This window comes from Melozone crissalis, unplaced genomic scaffold (assembly GCF_028551555.1).
Source record: "Melozone crissalis strain CALT ecotype California unplaced genomic scaffold, PUWL_Pcris_2 ptg000036l_1, whole genome shotgun sequence".
In the NCBI taxonomy this organism is placed as follows: domain Eukaryota; kingdom Metazoa; phylum Chordata; class Aves; order Passeriformes; family Passerellidae; genus Melozone; species Melozone crissalis.
This window is the reverse complement of record NW_026535814.1, coordinates 21564743-21590557: the sequence shown is the minus strand read 5'-3', so window position 1 is coordinate 21590557 and position 25815 is coordinate 21564743. Positions and strand designations below refer to the sequence as shown.

Below are 25815 nucleotides of genomic sequence, written 5' to 3'. Positions count from 1 at the left end.
GGCAAAAGCCAGAAGAGTTTTCTATTAAAAACAAAAATAATTAAATTAATAATAATTAAAAAGAAAAGACTGAAAAAAACCTCTCCAAGAACTAACCTTTTCTCCCCAAAATCCCACCAAAATAACCAAAATAACCCAAACCAAAACAAAGCCCCAACCCCCACCATCCAACAACTCCTTTTTAATGTCTCTATGTGAACTTGTTGTTGGCGTTAGGTTTGCTGTTCCAAGGTTGATAGATGATTGAGTCAGACAGTTCCTCTAAAATTAAATACAACACTGGGTGGATTTGCAGTTTTTCCCACATTTCTCATTCGTTTTCCTCTCTCTCACTCTCTTCAAGCTTGCACTTAGTTTCCCAGGTTCCAAGTAGTCATAATACTGTGGTATTTTGCTCTTGTATAATACCATAAAACCTTTGTTTATTTTTTCTTGATATTGTGGTCACATTTGCAGCTTCACTTATACTGGACAGTCTTCAAATGTGCGGCAGGAATATTGTTCCATCTCAGAAAATGTATCACTTGTGTCCAAAGGAGTTGAAATAGGTATTGCCAGCAGCAGGCCAGGACTTGGTCTAATAAAAATGTGAAGATTCCTTGCTTAAGATGTTCTCCTCCTATAGTTATTTTTAATCTATTTCTAAAAGTGAATTAATGGCTCATTAGAGTTATTCCCAGCCTTATTTGGCCTTTTGATTCTGAAGTATGTTATGTAATTTGCTTTGCTTAATTCTTCAAGGTGTCTGTCTCTGGGTATGTCTACTACTCATACTCCAATTACATATAATAAAAATGTCATCAGGGATTTCCAGCTAACAAAGCTATTCCATACTTCAGCATCTCTGGGCAAGTAAGAGAAGTAGGTCCCGTCTGGAAATGTTAAATTTATTATGGACTCATGGAAACATCAAGTTTGGGAAAGACTTCGAAGACCATCAAGTCCAACTGTTAATAATATATATAGTTACAGGTAATATGATTTCACTGAGTTTACAGGTATTGACTTTGGTTTTTTATGTTTTTGTAGTTTTTCAGATCAAATACTTTTTAGGGGGTGTCTTTTTACATTTCTGATTCCTCTGTGATGTCAAAAACTTTGGTGAGAATGCAACTCTGTAGCTGAGCTTCATGGTCTTGGGAGAAGGTGATTGTCTTCTTATTTTAAATTCCAAAACAAGAAAAAGAGTAATAATGCAGTAGTTAAGGTTCCTGCCCCGAGGAAGGCTTGGATGTTTTCAAATTTCACAGTAAACATCCCCTGAGATGTAGTGATAAAAAGGGAGATGAATGGTTTAAAATGAAATAAACACTGTTTCTGCAGTGAAATGAGGGATATGCTTATTTATCAGTCTATGCAATTTAGTGTTTGCAATCTTTTTCAGTTCCATGACATTTGAAAGGTCGTGCAAAGTATTGGAGCTGGGATTAATTGCAGGAAGCAAACTGGAAAAGACTTTAAAAGAAAAGAAAGAAAAATGTGTGTATGTAATTTGGCTGGGCAACAAAGGAGACCTGACTGTGCCTTTTATTTAAGGGCTGTAAACACTGAACTGGGGCAGAAATGTTTTATGGTATTACATAGAACCACTTAAAGGAGTAAGCAGATGAAGCTGAATAAAGCAATGTTTAGCTGAATATTAGGAAAAAAATCTTAACATTGAGGTTTATTAGATTATGGAACATGCTTCCCAAAGGATGTGGTTCAAGCTCCATTACTAGTCCCTTAAAATTAGTCTGGATAGAATAACAAGCTGTACTGGAGGGAACACTGTTGCATGGATAGGGGATGGACACAGTTGCCTAATACATCTTTGCATTTCACTTGCTTCCATGATTCATTTCCTGAAAAACTACTTCCAGAATGTGTTAATGACATCACAGCCTCGGGCTCCTCAGACTTATCAGTGCTTCTCTGGCTTCAGAGGGTTTGTGTGGAGATTTCCTGGGCTGTCTTTTCCCCACTGGCTCCTCCACTGCACCCCAGCCATTTGCTGTGGTTTTCCTGTCCTGCTGCAGCACTGGGAGCAATGGTGACATCAAAAAGTCGAGTGCCTGGGATGGATTTGAAATGTGTGGGTACAGAGACATGAGCTTGGCTATTCCTGGAGAGGCTGGGACTGGGACTGGGGCAGGCAGGGAGCTGGTGTTGCAGAGCTTGGCTCCACAGAAACAACTACCTTCTGCTGTTCTTGGCAGGGAGGATGAAATACTGGTCTCCTTTACAATAGTGTTATTAGGTGTGAAAACCCTCAAACAATTAAGTCATACTCAGTCATATATTTCAATGAGCCAGTTGAAATCTATGAAATATAGAGCAGTTGTTCTGTTGCAGTGATTTGTTGAGAAGAAAATAACTTGGTTTTTAAATCACTTCTATAATTCTTTTTGACATTTAGAGAAGTAATCTAAAACATGCACTTAATCTTTCTATAGCATTTCAGTCACTTTCCTGTAGTATTTAGGAATTAAATACTTAAAATATAGTAGTAAAGCAACTGAAATATAACACAGCACCTGAAATAAAGCCATGGCAATCATCTGTGTAAATTGTGTGCCTTTGACCTTGCACTAAGGACTAAGTAGTAGTTCAATGGGATTTTAAGCCTGAATATGGAGTTCCAAGTGATCACACATTTACTCTGATACACATCATCTCCCATTCCTGTGTTCCAGACAAGAAATAGAGTCAAGATGGGTTGGTACATGGCTGTTGTTTTAAAATGCTTTTAAATTTAGTGTTTCCCATGTGTGAATTCTTGCTGCAGCCTGCTAATGACTTTGAGAGCAGCTAGCCTACCCGTACTTAAAGTACAAATTTATTTTGCTAGACTGTCTGCCATCCAGAAACTATTCATTTATTGCTGTTTGTAGAACTTTTCCTATGTTTCATGCTAGCTTGGGTTAATCCTGCTAGTCCAGTGCTGGACAATGATGACCATGAAAACTATTGCTGAAAATTAAAAATTGTTACTTTTGCCATTTGTATTATCATGCTAGGTGAAATGTTTCAAAAAACCTATCATTTATGGGAACTTGTGTTAGTTGAAAAAGTTACTGCAATTAAAAAGTGACTGCAAACAAAAAGTTACTGTAGTATTTAGGACAGACAGCCATTTTTGTGCTTCTGAGTTTTAAAACGTCTACAGTCACCAGACTGACTTTTTCAGTCACAGGTTGTAGTTTGTGTGTATGTCAGTGTGTTTATGCTACAGATGAGTTTAATGTTGCTCAAGAGTGGAATATTTAACATGCAGGTTCATAAACCATGTAAAAATGATTCCATATTTCCTATACTTCAGCTTTGCTAGTTTCTTTCTGTAATGAATCTTCACAAATCTCTAGTGGGACTTCCCTAAAATTAATGGAGCTGCTGTTTTTATAGTCTCTTAAGCAAGTGTACCCTGGGTTCTTCACAATTTGCAGTTTAAGTTCCTTAACTAAAGATCTGAGACGTTGGAGATGTGTTTTATAAAGTATAAAATGCCCCTGATACAGCAGTTGCCTCACTGATCCCCGTTCATGATTCCATGGACCTCTTTTTCCTCTCCCATTCATTATCACATAACATCCCCGTGGCAACTTGAGAAATTGCTTGCATGGAAAAGTAATCGTAGGAAAGTATTTATGTATTTTTAGCTTTCTTCTAACACAATGTAGCAGCTGGAAACAAGGACAAGAGCCAGCACAATGTGAACTGCCAGCTCTCCATGGGCCACCAGAAAGTGTTCATCAGACCACAGTGTGAGAACTATTGAATTGACTTAAGAAAAGTGACACACATAATAAGCGTTAAAAAACAACACTCAGTTCCCTGCTTGAGTATAATAAGAATTAAACAGTAATTGTAATGTTTTTTAATAATATGCTATTTACTGGTTTTGGTGGAGGAACTACATGATGGTACAATTAGATGCAACGAAAATCACTTTTGCTTTAATTCTTCATCATCTCTATTTAGTGATGCCTTGGATTGGACAATCTTCTGGATGCTAAAAGTTTCAGAAATAGGAAAGCAGAATGTGCAACTAGGACTTGGATGTATTACTAACCATAAGTTAGATCTGTTCTGTTTTGGGCTTTTTTCGTTGTGGTTGAGTTTTCTTTCTGATATTTAACACTGGCTTTGCCAACTTCTGTAGCCTCATCTATTTGTGTTCTTTCCATTTTTGCAACAAGGGAGCAGGATTGTTGTTTTGGAAATGTCAAAATGACAGGGGGAGATCAAGAGACTTCTTGAAAATTTTCATGTCTACTAAAACTCTTATTTTGTCCTATTCAGTCTCAAAAGCAGCCTGGGAGCAGCACCTCAAGTTGGTGCCCTCAGCAAAATCCTGTCAAAAGTAATAAAAAACTCAATAGGAGGGTGCTAAATATATTTGAGAGGATGTGGGTTACGTGATGGGGAATGAGGGAGGGATCTGCCCTCTTACCAAGCTCCAGTGAGGAGAGACAGGACCATACTCAGAAAGGCTTTGCCAGTATTAATTGCAATTTAATGCCTATATTTAAATGCAATGAAGGATGTTCAAAGGAAAGGTTGAAGTTCAGTGATTACTTTAATTGAATTTTTGAGCTACTATTAGATTAAAAAAAAAAAACCCAAACAATACTAATTTCCTAGAAAGAAACTTGGAAGTAAGTAACTCCAATTTCCTCGGCATTAATTTAATGCTCTGTCCAGCATGAGAAGTCAGAGAGTTTGTCTTCTGAGTCTTGACACTGAAGGTTGAAAGGTGAATAATACATTTTGACGAAGAATTACAACTAGTTTAATAACTAATCCAGGAGAGCTCAAAAATCAATTATAGCTCACAGTCGGTTGATCTTCTGACTTAAAGTAATGGTAGATAGTATTAGAAGTTGTTGATTGAAAGTTGCAATGCTTTATATGCTTGTGATGAGTTTTAGAGTACCTTCTGCACCCTTAGTTTCAAAATGTCTTCATAGTAAAACTCTTAAAATTCTTCTTATTCTTGTGAAACTATAAATAAATATGTTTAAACTTTTCCAAAGTAGATACAAACATGAACCTTACTTGTATCTCATTGTGTAACAGCGACCAGGCATTAGGCTAAGATTTCTGCAGAGTTGTGTTTACATCAAATAACAGTCAGGTGAAAGAAAGTTCTATTTTGATGACTGTGTCATAACTTCATTTTGCCATTAAGTGTTGTTTCACAGGCTGTCAAACTAGATTAAAGTGCTGGCTTTGTTTTCATGGCTGTAAACTGTGTTTCCAGCCATCTTACAGAAAATCTCAGCTTCTCTGTTGCAACATAACATACTTTGCTCTTATGACCTGCTTTTCTTGCTCTGCCTTACATAGAGTTGTATGGACAGGGGAAAAAAAGCCTGTGGTGCCTAGTTTGGTGAAAGAAAAGGGCAAAAATGAAGCTGTTAATTTGATTTTAAAGGTAAAAACATCCAGCTTCTTATTAAAGTATTCGAGTATTTTGCAGAAATAATTGGCAGAATTTTACAGTTCTCCAATTGACAGAACTTCTAGCAATGTGGTTCCATGTGGGACTGAGTGAAGAAATAAAGTTAAATCAGTGAATCCCAGAGCTGGTCAGGCTGGAAGGGCCTCCCTGCTCCAGCAGGGCCATCCCAGAGCACAGGGCACAGCATTGTGTCCAGAGGGCTCTGGAATATCCCTGCTGAGGGAGACTCCACCCCTGTCTGGTCTCTGTTTTTGTGCCTCCTGTGCAGGGGAATTGCTGGGCTCAGTCCCTGCCCGTGGCTCTGGTGCCATTGCTGGGCCTGGAGCAGATCCTGGGCCCTGCTCTGTCCCTCCCTGCACACAGGGACAGCCAGGGACAGCCAGGGACAGCCAGGGCTGAGGGCCCTCTCACAGCCCTGCACAGCCCCAGCTCCCTCAGCCTGGCCTGGCACAGAGATGCTCCAGGCCCTTCAGTATATGTGTCACTCTCCACTGGGCCCACTCCAAGAGCTCCATGTCCCTCCTGTACTAGGGAGCCCAGAGCTGGACACAGTTAGAAGTGTTGAACAAATATTAGAGAAATGCAATTGAAAGTATTCTGCAGAAAACAGTAAACTGCGTTAGTGAAGTAAGTGATCCAAATACCTAAATGTTTGTCTTGTTTTCTGCTTGGATGCAGTTGCAGTGCTGGGTAATGTTGATACCAGCCTGATGTTTTAGTTGTTGTTAAGTCATGCTTACTCTGCATCAAGGACGTGCCATCTTCTCATGATTTCAGAAGAAATTTTTGTCTGTGAGGGTGGGACACCCTGGCACAGGTTTCCCAGAGAAGCTGTGCCTGCCCCATCCCTGAAAGTGTTCCAGACCAGATTGGACGGGGATTGGAGCAACCTGAGATAGCAGAACGTTTCCCTGCCCATGGCAGGGGTTAGAATGGGATGAGCTTCAAGGTTTCTTAAGATTCAAGAAGCTGGGAAGGGGGCACAGCCAGCATGGCTGACCCAACTGTTGAAGGAATATCCCATATCCTGTCATGCTGAGCAATAAAACTCTGGGGGTGTTGTCCAGGGGTGGGTGGACACTGCTTCAGGGTCTGCAGCAGGTGGTGAGCATTGGTACTGTGCGTCACTTCCTCTGTATATTCTTTTATCATTATTATCATCATCATCATCACAATTTTCCCTTTTTTTTCAGTCCTCTTGAATTACCTTCTCTCAACCCGTGAGTTTTGTGTTTTCTCTCAGTTCTCTTCCTCATCTCACCAGAGAAGAGAGGATGATTGGTTGTGTGGTGTTAAACCACAACAACGTTGAAGAAGCTGTTTTAGGGCTGTGTATTATTGACTTCATCAGCCTTATAATTGGGTCCAGAAAGGTAGTATTTGCACTGTAGAGCCTTTTGAAGATTTTATAAATCTTCAGAAGCAGTGTACCTCATGATGCTGTTTGAGATAATCTACCCTTTCCTTCTTTTTGTAGTTCAGTGATTTAGTTTTGAGGACTCTCACTTATCTTTGCTACCTCCCAGAGATGTAGAAAGCTTTACAAAAACATCTGGAATTTGTATTTCTCGTGTGCTATAGAAAAAGATGACAAGAAGATAGAAGTAAAATTAAAAAAACCCTCAATGTGAAAGAAATCCAGTCTATATGTTGAAGCATTTAGACAAATTTCACTTCATGGCTGTAATGATGCCTGGCAGAACTAGTACTGTTGCAGTCATCTGTGGCTATCCTGTTGACTTAAACAAGAATTTTCATGGAATCATGGAATCGTGGAATGATTTGGGTTGGAAGGGATTTCAAGGCTCATCTCATTCCTACCCCTGCCATGGGTGGGGACACCTTCCACTATCCCAGGCTGCTCCAAGCCCTGTCCAACCTGGCCTTCATCCCTTTTAAACATGAAATTTTCTTCCTCTTATTCTGGTTTTTTTTTTCCCCTGTGATGTTCTGAAGAAGCAGAATCTGAAATATTCTGTCCTCGTTGTATCAGTGTCTATATTTCTATGTTTTCTGTTAACTTCAGATCTGAAAAGAATATAAAGGAAAGCTTCTAAGAGAGCACAGCATAAGTTGCTTTGTTTTGTGTGTTAAGTTAAATATAGTCTTGTAATTTTCAAATATGTATAAATATAAAATCAGGTTTAACAAAGTAATATTTCGGATATTGTGAACATACTGCTACACAGAGCTAGAAAATTCCTGTTCCTCTGTTGTCTCTGGCTCTTTACCTGTTTAGCATTTTAATGTGATGTTTATGATCAGAAATAATATTTTCCTTTAAAATGTTTTTAACTTGAGTGTGTTGGAAGCATCAACCAATACTTAGCACCTAAAGGAATTAGGTGCCCTTGCAGCTGAAAGGAATGTTATGAACCTGTAACATGGGGTTGGCTTTCTGGAGGACTTGCCAACGCACAAGAGAACTTCAGGAGTTTACTTGGGCCACATAATCATGTGCAGATGTCTCTTGGACATCATGACCTTGTTCTCCCTGGTGGAAGATTCAGATTAATCACTGGTGTTTTGGCCATATCCCTCTTTTCCTAACTATTGAGGAAAGACGTAATGGCAGATGGCAGCCACAGAAGGATGGGGTGGTAGAAAATGAAAACCACTAAGATTTAAAAATGGAAATCTGATGAATTTTAGTTTCTTTAACATGTGATGATAAATGTACAGTTGTTTCAGGGTTTTTAAAAAGTTTCTTTGCATGTTACCTCTCTGGTTAACCCACTTGAAAAGCTTCATGGTGAACATCATTCATTCTGATAAGTACTGTGGGTGAAAAACATGGTGATAAAAGGTTACTAATGTAATACGAAATTTTTGCTAATAAGGTTGCAGTTATAGTACTTTTTATTATAAGAACTCTCTCAAGCTGCTTAACACTGAGTGGCATTAGTCCCCTTGCCTATGACATGGCAGTAATTGTCCTGCAATTGTCCTAACGAGGGAGCACTGGTTTGTTACATAATCTGACTGTATAATTACATGTGAAGAAAAGTACTCATTGGAAGGCTTGAAATCTTGTAGGGCTAAAAGTACTTAAAATTCTTTTAACTGGTTATACTTTAGTATTTTGCATTCAAATGACTTAGAAGATTTTATCATTCACACCTTGAAGCTTGATGACTAGAAGACTGGAAATTAAGTTTTCTTAATTTTTCTCTTTTCTTTAAGAAGCTGTATTCTATTTAATTTTTGATTTAGGCATTAATTAAAAGAAGAAATAAGGATTTACCTTTTTTTAAGTAAAACTTAATATTTTTAACCTGTATAACTCAAAGCTTTGACCTGTTAAATTTGATTAAATGCTTAGTCTCTGTAATAAAATTTCAAGATACACTCAAAAAAATGAACTGCTAGGCAGGCATTTGGGGTGAATCTAATACTGTGTGATTAGGAGGGGCTGCTTCTTACTCCCTTGGAATGAATGTATGAAGAGCCCAGATGTCATAAAACATAGAGGTTTTATCCTTTCCTCTGACTTTGTACTCCAATAATACTGAGTCTGCAGCATCTCTGTTTCAGTTCTAGTGCTTTTCTTAGTTTTTTCCTGTTGTGTAATACACTCCCATGAGCAGTGGCAAGGGTATAAGGACTAAAGGATTTGCTGGAGAGGGATGAGGGGAGCCCTTTATTCCTCCTCTGATGCTCCTTCTCCTCTAATCAGTATTTGGTCATGTAGCTGGTCATTTGGTTTCACCAACACTGCTGTAATTAGGAACAGGAATTTCAAATGCTGTGGTTTAGTATTGGAGTTAATTCTTTTCAGTGCTGTAAGTGTGAAATGACTCTGCATTTGAGTCCCAATCATCAAAGTTTAAGCAATGTGATAATGAGAATTTTTTCAAGCAGCCTCTGGGGACATTGCATTGGCTTTATACATTATGCCTTATTACTGGAGCTGTAAATGCACAATGTACAATTGTGTAATCAGAGAATGGTTTGACTGGAAGGACCTTAAAGCCCATCCAGTGCCACCCCTGCCATGGGCAGGGACGCCTTCCACTGTCCCAGGTTTCTCCAAGCCCCATCCAGCCTGGCCTTGGATATTTCCAGGGATCCAGGGGCAGCCACAGCTGCTCTGGGCACCCTGGGCCAGGGCCTGCCCACCCTCACAGAGAAGGATTTTGTTCCAATATCTAATCTAAACCTACACTCTAAAATAGCCTTGTTTATTAAAATATGACCAAACCTGTTATTGTTGTTTTCTCTGCAGCTGGCCTGTGGACAGTCTTCACGCTGGGTGGGGTGGGCAGCAAAGCATCGGCACAGCTGGAGCAGTGCTCCCCTCTGGCCAGCCAGAGCCTGCTGCTGCTGCTGGTCCTGGCCAACCTGACTGACACTCCAGACACCCCAAACCCCTACAGACAAGCCATCATGTCCTTCAAGAACACACAAGGTTTGTATCTGTTCTTACTTCTGAGCCTGAGCTGATGGAGTTTTAAGATGCTGTGATTGCTTAGAGCTTCTCTTTCCAAGATTTGTTGTCCTTCCAGCACACCCATGGAAGAGCAGTAATAACACGTTTTTATCAGGGGGTTTTGAGGTGGAGTTCCTCAGCTGCTGGGACTTTGTGATGGGGGCAGAAGGAGGATACTTTATTCTTCTGACTTGAGAAATACTGGAAAGCTTCATAGTCCTGGTCCAGTTTACTTCCTGGACTGGAAGTTTTTGAAGATTTCTGCTGACCTTGATGATTCTGTGACTCTATACTTTCATAAAATATACATAAAACTAACCTATAAGTAGATTGATTATCCAAGAGTCTGCAGGAGTCCCCTAAAAATTTGTAGCACTTTTTTCCCTGGAGTCATGGTCCTTAGAGAGAAGGTAAATAAATGAACTGCTGCCTGGGTTTGCTGACTGTATTCTTTTATTTCAAATGTAAGAAAAAATGTTTAACATAAACACTTCCATGAGTTTTGTACGTATGAGAGGTTTCAGAGTTGTTTTGGTGCTTGTCTGGGTTTTGAGAAGGCAGAATCCAGTCTGTGTGCCATGTGGCACTGACTCACAGAGGGTCTTATTTGAACATGGGAATGCCCTAATACAGCTTGTGCTATCTAGAGAGCTCAGTATGCAGCCTGGGCCTTTGGAAATGCCCTCCAAGTCCAGCCATTCCCCAGCACTGCCAAGGCCACCACTACCCCTTGTCCCCATGTGCCACATCCACAAGGCTTTTAAATCCCTGTGGGGATGGGGACTCCACCGTTTTCCATGTGTACTTTATCCACACTTAAATCTCTGAACCTGAGCCATGTGGTTTTACCTTTCATTGGCTTTGTACAGGTTGGCACTGTGCACAGGGCTCAGGAGCTGTGTGACAACCTGTGAAGCCACAGTAATATCCTGAGTTATGCACTTTCTTCTGGGGAGTTTTTGTATTCCTTTGTCCATTAAGTTTTAACCAGGTTGAGCTCTAAATTAATTCACCATTACCTATGAAAATTTATTGGGTTGTGAATGTGGAGGATTGTTCTCATAAGAAGAATTCTGAGTCCTAACATGCTTCTTTGATTTATTGGATACCATTTACAGGTGGTTGAGATCAAATTGTTGATAAAGTTTTTGTTTTGTTCTGTCTTTAAACCGCAAGCTTTCTTTAATGTTGTATTTTGGTTGACTTTGTTTCATGCCACCAGTAGCCAGTAATGTATTTCATTAAAGTGAGCTATACATACATCATTATAAAATTTTGAAATAACTTATTTTGTGTCAAATGTAGCATGAAAAGCTATATTTTCTCTACATGTGTGTGTTGATGGAATGACTTATTGTTTCCCAGAAACTTGTTCTCGCTAGCAATACTCATAATTGAGCTTAAATTTGATTTCTGTGAACATTCTAAGGGGTTTGTAAGAGGAAAGTAATGTGGAAAAAAAGAAGCTGGTTGCAGTAATAATATATACTATAAAAGGAAAATTGGCATTTTTAAAAAATAAATTCTATAATTTAATTGAGACAAAACTAGAAGAATTCAGGATGGGGGTTTTTTGTTCATGGTCTAGAATAGTTTAATTTTTCTGTTGATCAGCTTACTGTTCTGCAGAATAATACAAGATATGCTAGTGTTGCTGGTAAGTTTCTTTTATTCTGTTTAGATTTTTATTTTACTGGACTTTTTAGTATCCTTTAATAAAACTGATAGTGAAATGCTGTAAATCCCAGTGGCTCGGCTTAAACGTTCACAGAAGTGAAGCTGCGAAGCCAAGGGGAGCGTCTCAGCTAATGACCTGTGGCACCAAGGACTGAATTGTTCTGGTTTTGCTGTCTACATCCATGTTTTTCCTCCTGAAGGGGAATTCCTGCCCAAAGCAGGAAGGTTTTAATCCAGCTGCTCCATAGTCACGGTCAGTAGTTGAGGAAGGCCAGGTTGGAGTCTCTCCGGCGCCTGCGGGTGCGTGGGTTTGGGACAGGCAGGGTTTCCATTGCCGTGGGGCTGCGTCTCCATGTGGTTCCCAACTCCTGCAGGCAGGGGTTCTGTTTGCTCCAGGGCCTCCTGCTGCCTCCAGCTCAATGGCTGGAGCTGTCCCCCCTTGCCCTGGCCAAGAGGAGTGATGACTCCCCAGCACGCTGTCTGCTGGGCCCCACAAAACCAATGGCAGCCAGGGCTCCTGCAGGGCTCCTGCAGCAATTCCAAGCACTTTTTCCATCCAAAGTGGGTGGAAATGTTGTTCAAAATACATGATGACTGCCATGCTCTTCTGTGTTGAAAGCTACTTAGCAAACTTCAGTAGGAATATGGTCTTAAAATCATAGAACCACAGTGTGGTTTGAGTTGGAAGGGACCTTCAGGATCACCCAGTTTCAACTCTCTTGCCTTGGGCACGGGCACCTTCCACTATCCCAGCTTGCCCCAAGCCCTGTCCAGCCTGGCCTTGGACACTGCCAGGGATCCAGGGACAGCTTGTCTCGAAAACCTGTGCCAGGGCCTCATCAGCCTCACAGGGAAGAATTTCTTCCTGATCTTTTATCTAAATGTCTTCTCTTTCAGTTTAAAACCCTTCCCCCTCATCCCATGGCTATTTGCCCATATAAAATTGTCTCACTCTCCATCTTCTTCAAAAGCCCCCTGTAAGTACTAGCTTTTTCTGTTTCCATGGGGAATTTCTAGACCTTAGGTATCTGTGCAGATCTATGTTTTTGTTGAGGCTGCTAAAGGTTCTGCGAACAGAAATCTGTTTATTTTCACTTCCAGCCCTGGCACAGAATGTATTGTGATTATGAACAAACTGCTGTTACTTTGAGGGATGTCAGACAATGTGATGTGATGTTTTACATCAGTTAACTCACCAAACTCTCCACCACACACCTCTAAAGTCCTGACACCTACCTTTCACTGAGATATCACAGTAATCTTGAACCTATGCACATCCACCCTTTATACCAAAAGAGGGATGGATGGGAGAGACTCTGCCTTAATGGCAGAGAACTAAACCTGTAAGTTTGATGTGCAGGGTTTGTTAGTTAATCACTGGTATATTGTTTCCAGAGAAGACTTTGTGTCTGGCCCCCTTGAAGCAGCTCCTGGGATCACATTCCTTCTTAGCAGTGGAAGTGGTATGGAGGAACAAAATTGTTTCATGAAAAAGGATGAATGTTTTGTGCAGGTACTGGGTGTCTTACTGAAGTTCATATGGGAGGATAACCTCAGCTTTTTGGCACAGCTGAAGCTTTATGAGACTCTATTATGGTTTATGACCATTGGTAATAAGAATCATGGGTGATTTTTGTTTCCGCCTTTCTGTGGTGTATTAAATATTTCCCCCAGAGATTTTGTAAAATTAACAAATAACTGAATGATAAATGTATTTTTTAAAGACTTTATTTCTTTATTTCAGATAACACTGCTTTTTCGTCATCAAATCCACACGCTTTCCAGATTAACTTTAACAGTTTATACACAGCTTTATGTGATCAGCAGAAGTCTGATCAAGCCACTCTTCTCCTATACATGCTTCTGCATCAGAACAGCAACGTGCGCACCTACGTGTTGGCACGGACAGACATAGAGAATCTGGTGAGTCTTGCTCTGCCTCCTTTATTCTCCTCACCAGGGATTGTCCCTGTGAACTTGGGTCTCACCAGCTGCCAGGGGCCTCTGTTCTGCAGTGGGAGCAACAGGTTCTGGATCACTCATTTGCCAGTTCTAGCTCACTTAAGCATTTTTGTTACATCATCTCAGGAGTGTGCTGCTGAGCATGTCGCTGCAGTCAAGGGTGGTACTGCTAACGCTACAAGACCATCTTGGATTCCCTCTTTCTCTGTGCCACTATCATGACCCAGGTCAAACCTGCCCACTTCTGATCATTGTGTAGAGAAACTGGTAGCAGATATCATTCCATTCATTATTTTATTTATTGCTTTTGGATATTCAGGCCAAAAAGTTGCACAAGCTGTCTCTGTGCTTTCAGGAGTAATAGCTAACAAAATGAGCTGTGACTGGACTAACATGCCAAATGTCTTACAGGGTTGACCTAAGACTGAAACTCCTCAAGGAGCAGCTCACAGATTTTATAGAAATACAACTGTAGTGCCTTTTAGCTGCTTAAATAGGATTGTGGTTAATGGCCAATATAACAGACACCTGGTATGGTTTTGTAGGTTATAAATTAGCTTATGCTCCCCACTTTAGTAATGTCACAAACCACTTTAACAAATCTTACTTATTAAAAAGCATTCCTTTAATAAGATAATGGCTGTCTAGGGGAATTGGTAACAGAATAGAGGACCCTTTCCATTTTAATATTTGAAATCTTGCCAGGTAATTAGATCCCTTGCCTGTTTGATGGCAGATATGGAGTGAGTTTGGTTTCAGTCCAAGTCCTAGCAGATGTATTGCTAAAATCAGAGTTGATAGACGCCACTGTTGGCAAACTGGGGTGAGATGGTGATGCTGAATTGATTCAAGACTGAGCTCCTGTGTCCATGGCAGATTATGTAGGCAAGGGCTGAGTCATTTCGCATGAATTCTGTGAACAAATGGCCACATATAATTTTTGGGGCTGCTAGTGTGTGATTTGACAAGTTAACAGCTGTTAACCATAACAATTTGCTGTATCTTTAGACTCACAGCATATACTAGAACGGTTTGGGTTGGAAGGAACCTTAAGGCCCATCTTGTTCCAGGCTCTTGCATGTGCAGGGATGCCTTCCACTATCCCAGGTTGCTCTAGACAAGTGTGTGCATTGTTTAATAATTATGGTGTCTGATACACTGTAAAGCTTCCAGAAAAACAGTGTGGTGCATCTGTCAAAATCAAGATACAGGTACTCAGATACTCTGCAGTGCAGGATATTTTCATATATTATCACCTAAAAAATATAGTGAGAAAATCCCAGACATTATCAGCAACTTTAAACACTTGGGAAAAGCTGGAAAAACTCAGAAAAGCATCACTGAAAAGTCAACAGTATGTTTTTGTGAGTATTTTGATTTTTTTTTTCAGTACCAACATTTGGGACTTCTCTTAATTTGCTCTTCGTGCTGCTTCTTTGTGATCTCTACTGACTAGTAACTGACATCTTTGTTCAATCCTCCTTTTTCTATTGGGCCAGTAGATAAGGATAAGCAGCAGCCAACTGAGAAGAGCAGTTTTAATTGCTCAGTAAGGCAGGCTGAGCCAGACCAAAAAGAATTGGGAGGGCTGGGAGGACTAGTGGACAAAGAAATCATGACCTCCTAACTACAGTCCTGTGATGAAAAAGGATAATTCAGTCTTAGACCTGATAATGAGATAAAGGGACTTGAGTACTGGAGCTGGCTTCCCTGGCAAGAGTGGTGCTGATACGCTGTGCACTATTCTGGTGTTGTACTTCCAGACTGTACTTCCAATAGTCTGTAACTAAAAATAGTTACAGACTGTTGAAAAATGCATCCCTGTTGAGAAACATGGGAGTTTTTTTTGCTTTAAAGTTAGCAATAACACTGTGAGAGGGCTAGGAAGGTAACTCTAGCTGGTCAGAGAAGAGCTTGGGGAACCTTGGGATGTGTATGTGCCTTCATAAAGGGGAATCCTTCAAAAAACAGGAGTCTGGAGGTTTGATTCCCACTATCCAGAGATATGGGAGGAAAACAGTAAGGTCATTAATCCAGAGTCAAAATGATCTTTGAATGGGGGTGGAGGACTTGTTAGAGGCATGTGGTTTAAATCAGTGGCCTCTTTGTGCAGAGGCAGTTGGATGAATGGGGTGTAAGCTATATAGGTGCTGTGTGAGAGATCATGTCCACAGGCAGCTCGGAGTTCATCCTAAACTTTAGGGGGTTTTGCAGGTTCTTCCTGTTTCACTGCACTCAGTGCATCCCATATGTTGTGTTTTCCCCTGTTTTAATTTGTCTCCCTTTCTGTGCCCAGGAAGCATCACCAGAAGGTGCTCTGTAACATTTCATAAGGATTTTTTGAAATGTGTCTCTGCTCTTTTTCAACTTTAGTGTAACTTGTAAATTAAAGTTTGTTTTTCTTAGCTGGTATAACAGATACTGTCTCAACTCACTTCCTCATTTGTATGATTCTCCCTCTGCCAGTTACAGCTAAATACATTCACCCTCTGTTGGACTTCGTGTTTTATTGTTAATAAAGAACCTTTTTTTGCTTTTAATATAATTCTGCTTGGCAAAATGATTAGCATCTTTATGTGTCCTTCTTTACTTCATTTTTTAAAATAACTGATTAAATGTCTGATGTTAGAGAAGTTTACATGTAGTATTGGGCATTACTTTTCAAAGTGCTTGCAGGGATCCTCCAGAAAGTGGTGGGACAGATGAAATAGAGGGCAGCTAGCACATTTTTTGATAAGCATAGTGTTCTGGTCTGTGGATGGGAGTCTGTCAAGCCTTCTTCTGTTTGAAAGAGCAATGAGCACCAGTATTGCAAGTAAATATACAAGTTAGATTTCTGTGTGTAAGAAACGAGCTATTCGATGTGTTTTCTTTGGCTGCTGAATGGAGATTTTGTTGCTGTTCAACATCATTGGAATGAAATAACATACATGGTGATGTATTTATATCAGCAGATACTACAGCAATATTTTTTCCTGTAGTATAAATTTGTCTTAAGCAGGTTGCTGCTTGTATTTTGTTGAGTGCTAAAGACAATCTGTTTTTAGACTTTACTGGGGAAACCAACCTTGGACTGGATATAGCACCTGCAATTTTCAGTCTCTGTTTTTACCTGCCACTTGTTTTGGGGATTAAAAGTAACTTTTTAACGGTGGCTGTTTCTTGCCAGTTGAAAGCTGCTCCTGAGGGAGGAGAGTTAGTAGTGATGCAGTAGAGGTGGTGTGATGGCTGTGAGAAAAGGGTCAGCAATACAAAAGAAGTGGTGGCTCTCTTCTCAATATAAGGTTGGATAAAACCATTACGTAAGAAGATAGGTATAAAAGTTTTAATGTATGCATGCAGCACACAAGTATAGAAATGTATTTTGGTTGAAAGTCTAGATAAATTTTAATATAATTAAAATATTAACTGAGAGGATTCTTCTCTTTTGGAGGAATCTCTCTCTTCCAGAATCCTCCTGGACTCCTTCCAGGCATCTCTCAGGTTCTTTGAATTCTTTTAGAGACCTGAGACCCAGGTTTCAGACCCAGACTTCTTCAAGGAAACTACCTAAAAGTCTTCCTCTTTTGAAGAAAACTGTCTCATCCAGGTTCCACCCAAGACTCCTCTTCCCCAGAGTATTTAAAATTTTTAATTTTCATATGATTAGAATTTTAATTGAATCTTTATTGTAACTTTTTAATAGAAGTGGTTGCTTGTTAACTAGTTTTTGTTTTGAGAACAGTAATACTTGTCCTAAAGATGTGTGTGCACCTCAGCAATCAGTATACAAAGGAAGAAGTGTTGTAAGGAGGAAGGATTATGAAAAGTGTACAAATTGATTCTGGTTCCATCCAGAAATGGCACATAGGACAGAATTAAGTTGCCATATGCCTCCCTGAGTTTTGTCCAGTGTGTAGATGGCACAGAGCCTGAAAGAGGAGTGGAAAGGGAAATGTGGCCAAAGGAGTGGAGGTTTTGGAAGCAGCAGAGGTTTTTTTTGGGGCGGGAGGACTGATTGCCATGGTCTGGAGTGCCAGACTACTCTTCAGTAGCAAGTGTGGAGCTTTAGTCACAGCACTTTGACATATTGGCTTGTAGGGGAATGGCTGCAATGTCTCAGTATCATGTATTTTTAAATGTAGTTTGTAGCCACACACTTGTAGGACTTGGAGCGCTTGAGAACATGAATGGACTTTTTCAGTTACAATTAGTATTAATATGTGTAGAGAGAGGGGATATTTTGAGCTATTCTGAAGGAGTATGTTTTGCCAGAGTGGTTTGTATGGTTTGACACAACCAGACTGAGTCATAATTATCTTTAAAGGTCCCTTCCAACTCAAACCATCCTGTGCTTCCATCTGGGATCTGTCTGGAAAACTAAGTTGTTCCGATGGTTACCTTCAGCAAGGCTTTTGTTGTTCTCACTGCAAAGTTGTAAATGCAATTCTTCATTAGTTTTATGTTGCTTCCAGCTCTATCCAGCTTATTATAATAACTCTTGGACCTGGAAATGACAGAGTTTTTACAGTGCAAAGCTACATGCAAGTGTTGGAGATGGAAACAAGTTGAATGGTGGACCAACACATGATGTTTGTCTCTCTCTCTCCCCATCCAACAAAAAGGACAATTTTTTTTTGTCTATGTGCTAATTAGAAGTTCTAGGGAAAACCTTGTCTTTACTCAAGGCTGATACTCAGAAAACACAAAGACGGTACTCTAGTTTCCAGTGGGGAGAGAGGTTTCTGAAGGATCCTTTGAAACGGCAAGGATGCAACATGTAATTTAAAAAAAATGTTTGATTTTAATATTGATTTAATATTAATAAAGATGTTACTGTAAGCATATTTTCCTTCAGCTTCTGTTGTCATCTTCTCTTGACCCTGACCAAAGCATGTGTCAAAAGGTTTTGTGGCCTGCAGTATTCAGAGCAATCTCATTTCATTCTAATAAAAACTGGTTTAGTATGTCCCAACTGCTTCGAGGATGGTTGACTGTAAGAGAACATTTTGGTAACTTCAGAGCCTTGTGAAGCACTTGGTGTCCTGGCTGCTCACCAGAATAGGTTTCACATGATTCATCCAGCTGCCTTTGGCCTGTTTTGAAAAACAGCAAATTTTTAGGTGTCTAGAAGCTTCTTGGAACTGAGGGCTTTCTCCAGTTCCTTTTTCCAGGGCTTTTTTGTGATTTCGGCCTATTTCTGCAGCCCAGGGAAGCCACGTTGTACTGAGCCAGTAGAAAGCTAATTTTCATTTGGTAGAGAGACAATGTTTGCATCTGGATTAACTTTAGACTAGCATTCAGGTATGCTTGCTGTTGCAATGAAATCTCATTTTCATTATTATTGCAAGGCTTTGGCTTAAGCTGTTCATCCTGGTGGAAATGTTGCAAGACCTTGGGCTGAACTCTAATAATAATGATCAGTCAGTTCTCTTTGGCTGCATATTATCTAAAATTGGAAAAACAGGCCTCTTCTAGTCTTAACCAAACCCAAACTGGGATTTTTTTCCTGATATTGTCTTTACACACCAAAATGGAGTTTACATTCATGTCTCAAAATGCCTCTGTTCACCTCAGCTTTGATGTGCTTGGCTAGGTTTGATGAGGAAAGGCTTTTCAGAGCAGGCTTGTGGCAGCACAGATGGGTAGACACAACTGTTTTCCTGCTTGGACTGGTGAAAATCTTGTTTAACAATTCTCTTCTCCCTGTAGTGTAGAGAGGAGGACTGAAGCATTTGGAGGTTATGGTAACTGCTGTGGCTGGGAATCTCATTTATTAGGGATTGAAATTCCATTTCTGACCACAAGAAAACACTTGTTTAGGCTCTCTTGTGGGACAGAATGAAGCAGATGGAAGGTGTTTGGACACTGTATGTCGCTGCTCAGGGGCAGTTGTTTCCAGAGGGAGGAGTTGGTAAGAATTGTCAAGGGCAGGGCAATGCATGGGACCTTTAGAGCCTCCTCTGTTTAGTGTCTGAGGTATTTGAAGACTAAACTGATACACCCATTTTTCCTTCCCTAAAGGTTCTGCCAATTCTTGAAATCCTGTATCACGTTGAAGAAAGGAATTCACACCATGTTTACATGGCCCTTATCATTTTGCTGATCCTCACTGAGGATGATGGCTTCAACCGATCCATTCATGAAGTGGTGAGTTGCTGTTTTGGTAAATAATCCTTCGGCTCTAAAAATAATCTAAATATTTACTTCTAAGAAGATACATGGGCAAATCTGTTCCCTCAGCAGAGGCTGTATGAGTTCATCCAAATTTGATGGCATACACATCTTTCTTTTGTAAGAAGAAGGAACCTGAAGACTGCTTTCAAAACTTTTTCCAAGTGAAATGAACAAACACACTCCCTCCTGTAGAGAGACTGCTGCAAATATCTCTTTCTCTGTCTTTTTTGGTGATCCCTATTACAAATTAGCCTAGTAATAGCTGGGCAGGCTGCCTCAAAGGTGCTGAATGTTTGCCATGGAAGTGGAGGGCCTAGAAGAGGAAAAAAAAAACAGGAAACCTTTTTTATTTTTATTTCTCTTGAAAAACTTTGCTTAACTAGTGTGATGCAGCCTTTAGCTGGAGTTGTATTTTCCATACTAAATGTTACTTCCTTACTTGGCACTTCTTTTTCTGTCTCTCTGTTAGATTAATTTCTATTTTACGTTGTCAGTATAGCAGGAGCCAAATTTTTACTAGCTTTGATGGACTTTGACCATCTGTGCAGGAGAATACCTTGGACAATTATGTCCTAGTTTCCCAGCTTCTAAAGCTATGATACTACATGAGATATTTGCACTGATTTAATTTAATTTTTTGACTGAGACACAGAAATTCTCTTTTGGGGAAATTATTATCTTTGTGAATTATTATTTTTGTGAAATTGTTGAAATGCAAAATGCTGAAAGCAAGTTTCAAGGTTCCTAAACAGAACTCTCTCCCAGGTGAATTTCCAGACTTACAGTATTTTTTCCCTGAAATTCCATATTGTTTAGTATAGCTTGTGTGTAGAAAGCAGGAAGAGATGATTTTAATGCAGTTTCCTGGGAATACTTTTTTGGAAGCAGCTTTTAGGAGCACCTATAGTAACCATACAGATGACTGAAATATTTTCTTGAAACTTTTTCCTGCCTTCAACTTTGTGTGCCTTGAACCTGTACATGTGCACCAGAGGTGCATGTGTGATGTGCATTTTTAGGCTCTGTGTCACAGAGACATTTATCCTCTCTCATAAACTGGGCTTGTGTAGAGTGGGAATTCAGCAGGCAAGGTGTTCTTCCTGCCTCAGTCTCTTCCCCTGTCACTCTTTGTTCATTTTAGAGGCTTTACACAATGCACAAATTCAATAAGTCTTTCAATAAATTCCTTACTGGATGAGTAAAAGTGGAAGTTTTCCCTAGAATTCCTTAATGAGAATCCAGCTGTGGAATGAAAACATAAATCAAGTTTTCTTGTCTGATTTATCCTGCCTCTCAGCTCACCCTGCCAACAGAGTTGTAGTGTTCGCTTGCAATGTGGATATTGGTTTACTACTTGTACCTTAATAAAAACACAAACCCCACCTTGTTCCTTTAACCCTGCACTGATCTTTTTTTCAGTCGTGACTTTGCTTCTGCCGTTTTCTTCACAGTTTTTTTGATTTTACTTCAGATGTCCAATAACTGCTTCTTTCCTCTGTGGTTGTGTTTTCCTGCCCCATGGTGCCTCGTTCCATTTGTTAATAGTGCTGTGAGTCCAGAGTTTTGCTGGATTTGGTTCTTAGGTGGATAATGAGAGGTGGCTGTGAGGTGCTGCAGGCCTGTCTGTGTGAGCTTCTCCTACACATTCCTACAGATCCAAAGGAGGGAAATAAGTGTAAGGGAAAAAAAAGTTTCAAAGTCATGCTTACAAATGCATTCCCCTCACCCAAGTCTTTGAATTAATTAAATTGATGTTTTCAGGTATGAATGAGCAAGTTACTGTTCAAAAACTCTAGTATTAAGTATGAAATTAGTCTCATACTTGCTTAGCTATTGACTCCACATCTCCTAAAGCCTAAGAGGGTATTATAGGTCTGCAAAATGGTAGGAGTCAGAAAATCTGTGTAGGCTTTTCTGTAAAATGTAGGCATCTAGCATCAGTTTCATAAACCTCATTCATGCAAGTACATACCAGATTTTAGCAGTTACAGCAGAACTTTTTTATTCCCTCCATCACCTGGGTAAAAGATGAAGAAAAAAGAATGTGCTGTATTTTAGATCAACCTGTTTTTCTCTCTGCTGTGTATGCTGTGTACTGTTCTTATAAGAGCCATGACTGTGCAGTTCATTTATAGGCTATTTTCCTTTGTGGCATTCAACCCACATTTATTTATTGATTTTTAGGATTAATTTTAGTGAGCAAAGTTTTATAAATCTGGTGATTATACCAACTGGTAAGGAGCTCAGGAAACCACAGAAACTCTTTTTGACTGCTGTAGCATGCTGAAGCATTTTTTATTTAAAATGAATGTGGTCTTAACTGCCTGGAAAATATGATCCAAATCATAGGTCCTGTCCCTGCAATTGGTTTAATGCAGTGGGGTCACTGTAACCACACAGAACTCAATTTCTTTCACTAATAATAACAATAGTTATAATAGCAGAGTAAACAAGTAAATGTAAGAATTCCCCAGAGGGACAAGTATTGGTGTTCTTTTGTCTCTGATTTATGAAATTCTAAATAAAATTACATCATACATCAAAATAACATCATAAGGTATTTTAATAACATCATAAGATATTTGATGTAGCAGTAACCTTATTGTGCTACTGTAGCACTTTGTGCTGTAGTAAATGGTGATACACTGTAAATCACGATTTAACTGTTTATTTTTAGTGTGTCAGAAAATATCTCATGAGTAAAGTTGTGGGAAACTGAGAATATCACTGCTTAGTGTATGTAAAACTGAGCTCCTGCTCTTTGCATCTTTGCAGTTTGTGCTCCCTAAATTGGAACTATCCAAGAGCCTGGTATGCAAAAGAATAATCAATCATCAAAACATTTTAATTTATTTTAAAATTATTCTTGCAAGACCACCTCAGGGAGGAAGCCTTTTCTTTCTTTACCTTTTTAAGTGTTAACTTGCAAACCAATGAGATTGGTCAGTGGAGGCACTGGTTCCAAGTAAAGGATTTTGAAATTTAAGGTATTTTCATGCTTCATGCCTCTGAAACCCAGAGTGGATGGTGGTGGTTGCTGCTGTTGTTTTTGAAATCGCCATTTCAGCTCAGGTTGCTTTCCCCAGTGTAGAGGAGAGCTAACAGGTTCTGGTATGTAACTTTATAACTGTGGATTAATATATATTTTTTAAGAGTATATTTCAAGGACTAGTTATCTCAGTAACTACCTTTTTTTTTCCCAGGCTGATATTTTCAGAGTTTCAAGGAAGGTTTCACTGAAGGTTTCTGGGGTGAGACTGGAGCATTAACATGCCTTTGTCCATGCTTTCAGCTGACAACGTGTTACTTAATGAGCCCTGGTAACTTCATGTGTTGCATTAGGAATCTGAAATTTGGCAGGTGGCCTTTGTGCCAGGGCTCTGCTGCTGATAATATGACTAAATGTGACCAAATTATCAGTCTGTGGGCACAGGGAGCAGTCTGTTTCCATCTGCGCAGCAGGGACGCAGCCGGAGGTGGCCTGACGTCTGTGGAAACTGAATATTCTCATTTTGCTGCTCCCAGAGCCATCTGGGCTGTGTGCATCCTCCCGTGCCCAGGGATCACGTTATCAGCTGAGATAGGCAGGGACGAGCTGCAGCTTGTGCAAGTGCAGCTCCCAGCTCCCGTGGGACAGGACTGTGCTCCCAGGGACGTTTCTGCTGCTGCTTGGCAGGGCTTGAAACCACACAGAACCCTTTGGCTTGGAAAAGCCCTGCAAGGCCATCGAGTCCAGGCATTCCCCCAGCACTGCCAAGGCCACCAATGACTCAAGTCCCCAAATGCCACCTCCACGTCTTGAGGAAAATGTGTGAGAATGGGAGCCCTGATGTGACAGCAGTTGGGAGAAAATTGAAACAGGCTGGGACTGGCTGTGCATGGAACATGGGATGAGTGCAGTAGAGGAGAGGGACAAGAGTTAAACAAGAAGTAGGTAAGATTTTGGGATGCTGAGAAGAGAGGTGAATAAAGAGGCAGGATAGGAGCAGAGACAAAAAGCTGAGGAAGGTGAAGTCAGGCTTCTTTTTGATGAGAGACTGGGATGGGCGGGGTAGGACAAAGGAGAGTAGCTTCACCCTGACAGAAGACAGGATTAGATGGGGTATTGGGAGGGAATTGCTGGCTGGCAGGGTGGGCAGGCCCTGGCCCAGGGTGCCCAGAGCAGCTGTGGCTGCCCCTGGATCCCTGGCAGTGTCCCAGGCCAGGCTGGATGGGGCTTGGAGCAGCCTGGGACAGTGGAAGGTGGGTTGAGCTGTAAAGTCCTTTCTAACACAAACCATTCCATGGTTCTGTGATGATAAGGTGTGGGTAGGGGGAGTGGAAGCAGGTAAAAGAAAGAGCTGAGAAGGAATGGGGTCTGGGAGGGCGAGGAGGCAGGAATAAGCTGCAGGGAGGGACAACAGGAAGGGTGATGGCTTCTATATACAACAGAGATCCATGGTGGATGGGAAAGATGTGTCTGGAGATCTTTGAGGGCCCAAGGTACTACTTGAGACTACTTAACTTGTCCCAGTCCCATTCCTCTTATCCCATTGGGACACCATGTGGGAGAGAGCGCACGATGGAATCTGCTCTCAGTTCCAGCATAGAGTGACTCATGAACTTCCACTTTGGTTGGTGAAGTGCAGGGATGTGCTCCACAAAATAGCAACAAAGAGGGTGGGAGGAAGCATCAGGATTATTTATTTGTGGGAGGAGGTTGCTTTGCTATTTCACTCATAAATCAGAGACTAGAAAAATTAGCTTATTAGAAATTTAATCAGTTAAGTTGATGGTTTTTTGGCCAGAATAAGTGTATTTTGTCTAAGAGGGAAAAAAAAAAAACCCAAGCCTAAACTCTTGGGTATCATTTCAGAGCAGATTGAGTGAAATTAGTTATTCAATAATCATCAGGAAATACATCCCTTTATGTACTATTGGTTTCAATTTACATTGTGTGTCATGTCAAAACAAATAGTACTTTATACTACCCATTTTCATTGCTGTATTTTTTAAAAGGTCTGTTACATTTTCAATAAGCATTTAAAAGTCAGGAAATGAAATGTGCAACCACAACTTATCCCCGCTATATTTATGCATTACTGAGAGTAACCATTATTTAATGATCATATACTGTATTCTTCATATAACAATATGTTTTTCGTTTGGAAGGTTTCAATGCTGAGCTTCAGATATTTCAGCTTGAGATATTTGCTTGAGATACTTGTCAAAGTGGTTAATTTATTTCTTTATATAAAATCTTCTCTTGAGAATAGGTACATTCACATAGTCATAAATAAGCTGTTATTAAGAAATTATAATTAAGGCAACCAGGATGGATGTCTACACTTACGTTAGCATTTTGCATTTGTGAGGTAACCCATGAACTTGCTGTATCTTACCATATGTTTATTCTTAGCAGCCTTGGGATGATCAAGTTCTCCACTAGCAGAGTATCTTCTTGCAGTTCGTACGTGCGATTCATTAATTACTTACACTAACAGCTTTTAGAATTTTCAGCTGCCTTTTTTTGTGAAAATATTTTGCTTTGTCTTTCAGGCATTTCCTGTTAATCATCACTGTTGTTCATCCCAACTACTGAAACTCCTTGGATGACTTGTTTTCATTTATACCATCATCACTTTGTTTTAAAATAGTATTAGTAACTTGCTATAACCAGAAATTATATTGGTTTCCGCATCCACTCATCGCCTGCTATTTGTGGAAATCACTTTCTTGTAGTGATTTCATGTTTCCTATTTGTTCCTCAGCCTTGACCATTCTCTCCTTAAATACCTCTCAAGTCTTTCTGTCTTCCCCTTATTCTGATTTTTTGGTCCTTTTAGCAAAAGGTGTTTACTACACCTCAGCCTGTACCTGGGGATGTTTTGTCACCCTTGCCATAAAATAGTGTTTTCCCCATCTGTAGGTTACAGTCACTGGCTTCATTTTAGCTTCCTTGTGGGAAATAGGAAGGTGCTGACAAAGATCCAGGTTCTGGGCAGCATGTGAAAATGGAGATGCTTTTAAAAAAATATTTTTAAATTTATTTCAAATATCTGAATTTTTATTTCGTCTCTTCGTATATAATAAAAAAATATTTTTATATCTCAAAATTTAGGCTTACCAATAAACATGAATCATAGTAAGAATGCTGTTTCAAATGTCT

The 25815-nt window shown here is 40.0% G+C and overlaps 1 protein-coding gene across 3 annotated transcripts in view; it reads left to right on the top strand.

The window, feature by feature from the left end:
- Window positions 1-25815, top strand: part of DYM (dymeclin) — a 209594-nt gene that overhangs the window by 67715 nt on the left and 116064 nt on the right. For all 3 annotated transcript variants that reach the window (XM_054283294.1, XM_054283293.1, XM_054283296.1), the window contains 3 exons: window positions 9669-9851; window positions 13294-13472; window positions 19515-19640. In XM_054283294.1, coding sequence (XP_054139269.1) covers window positions 9669-9851; window positions 13294-13472; window positions 19515-19640 — 488 coding nt within the window. The remainder of the gene's footprint in view (window positions 1-9668; window positions 9852-13293; window positions 13473-19514; window positions 19641-25815) is intronic.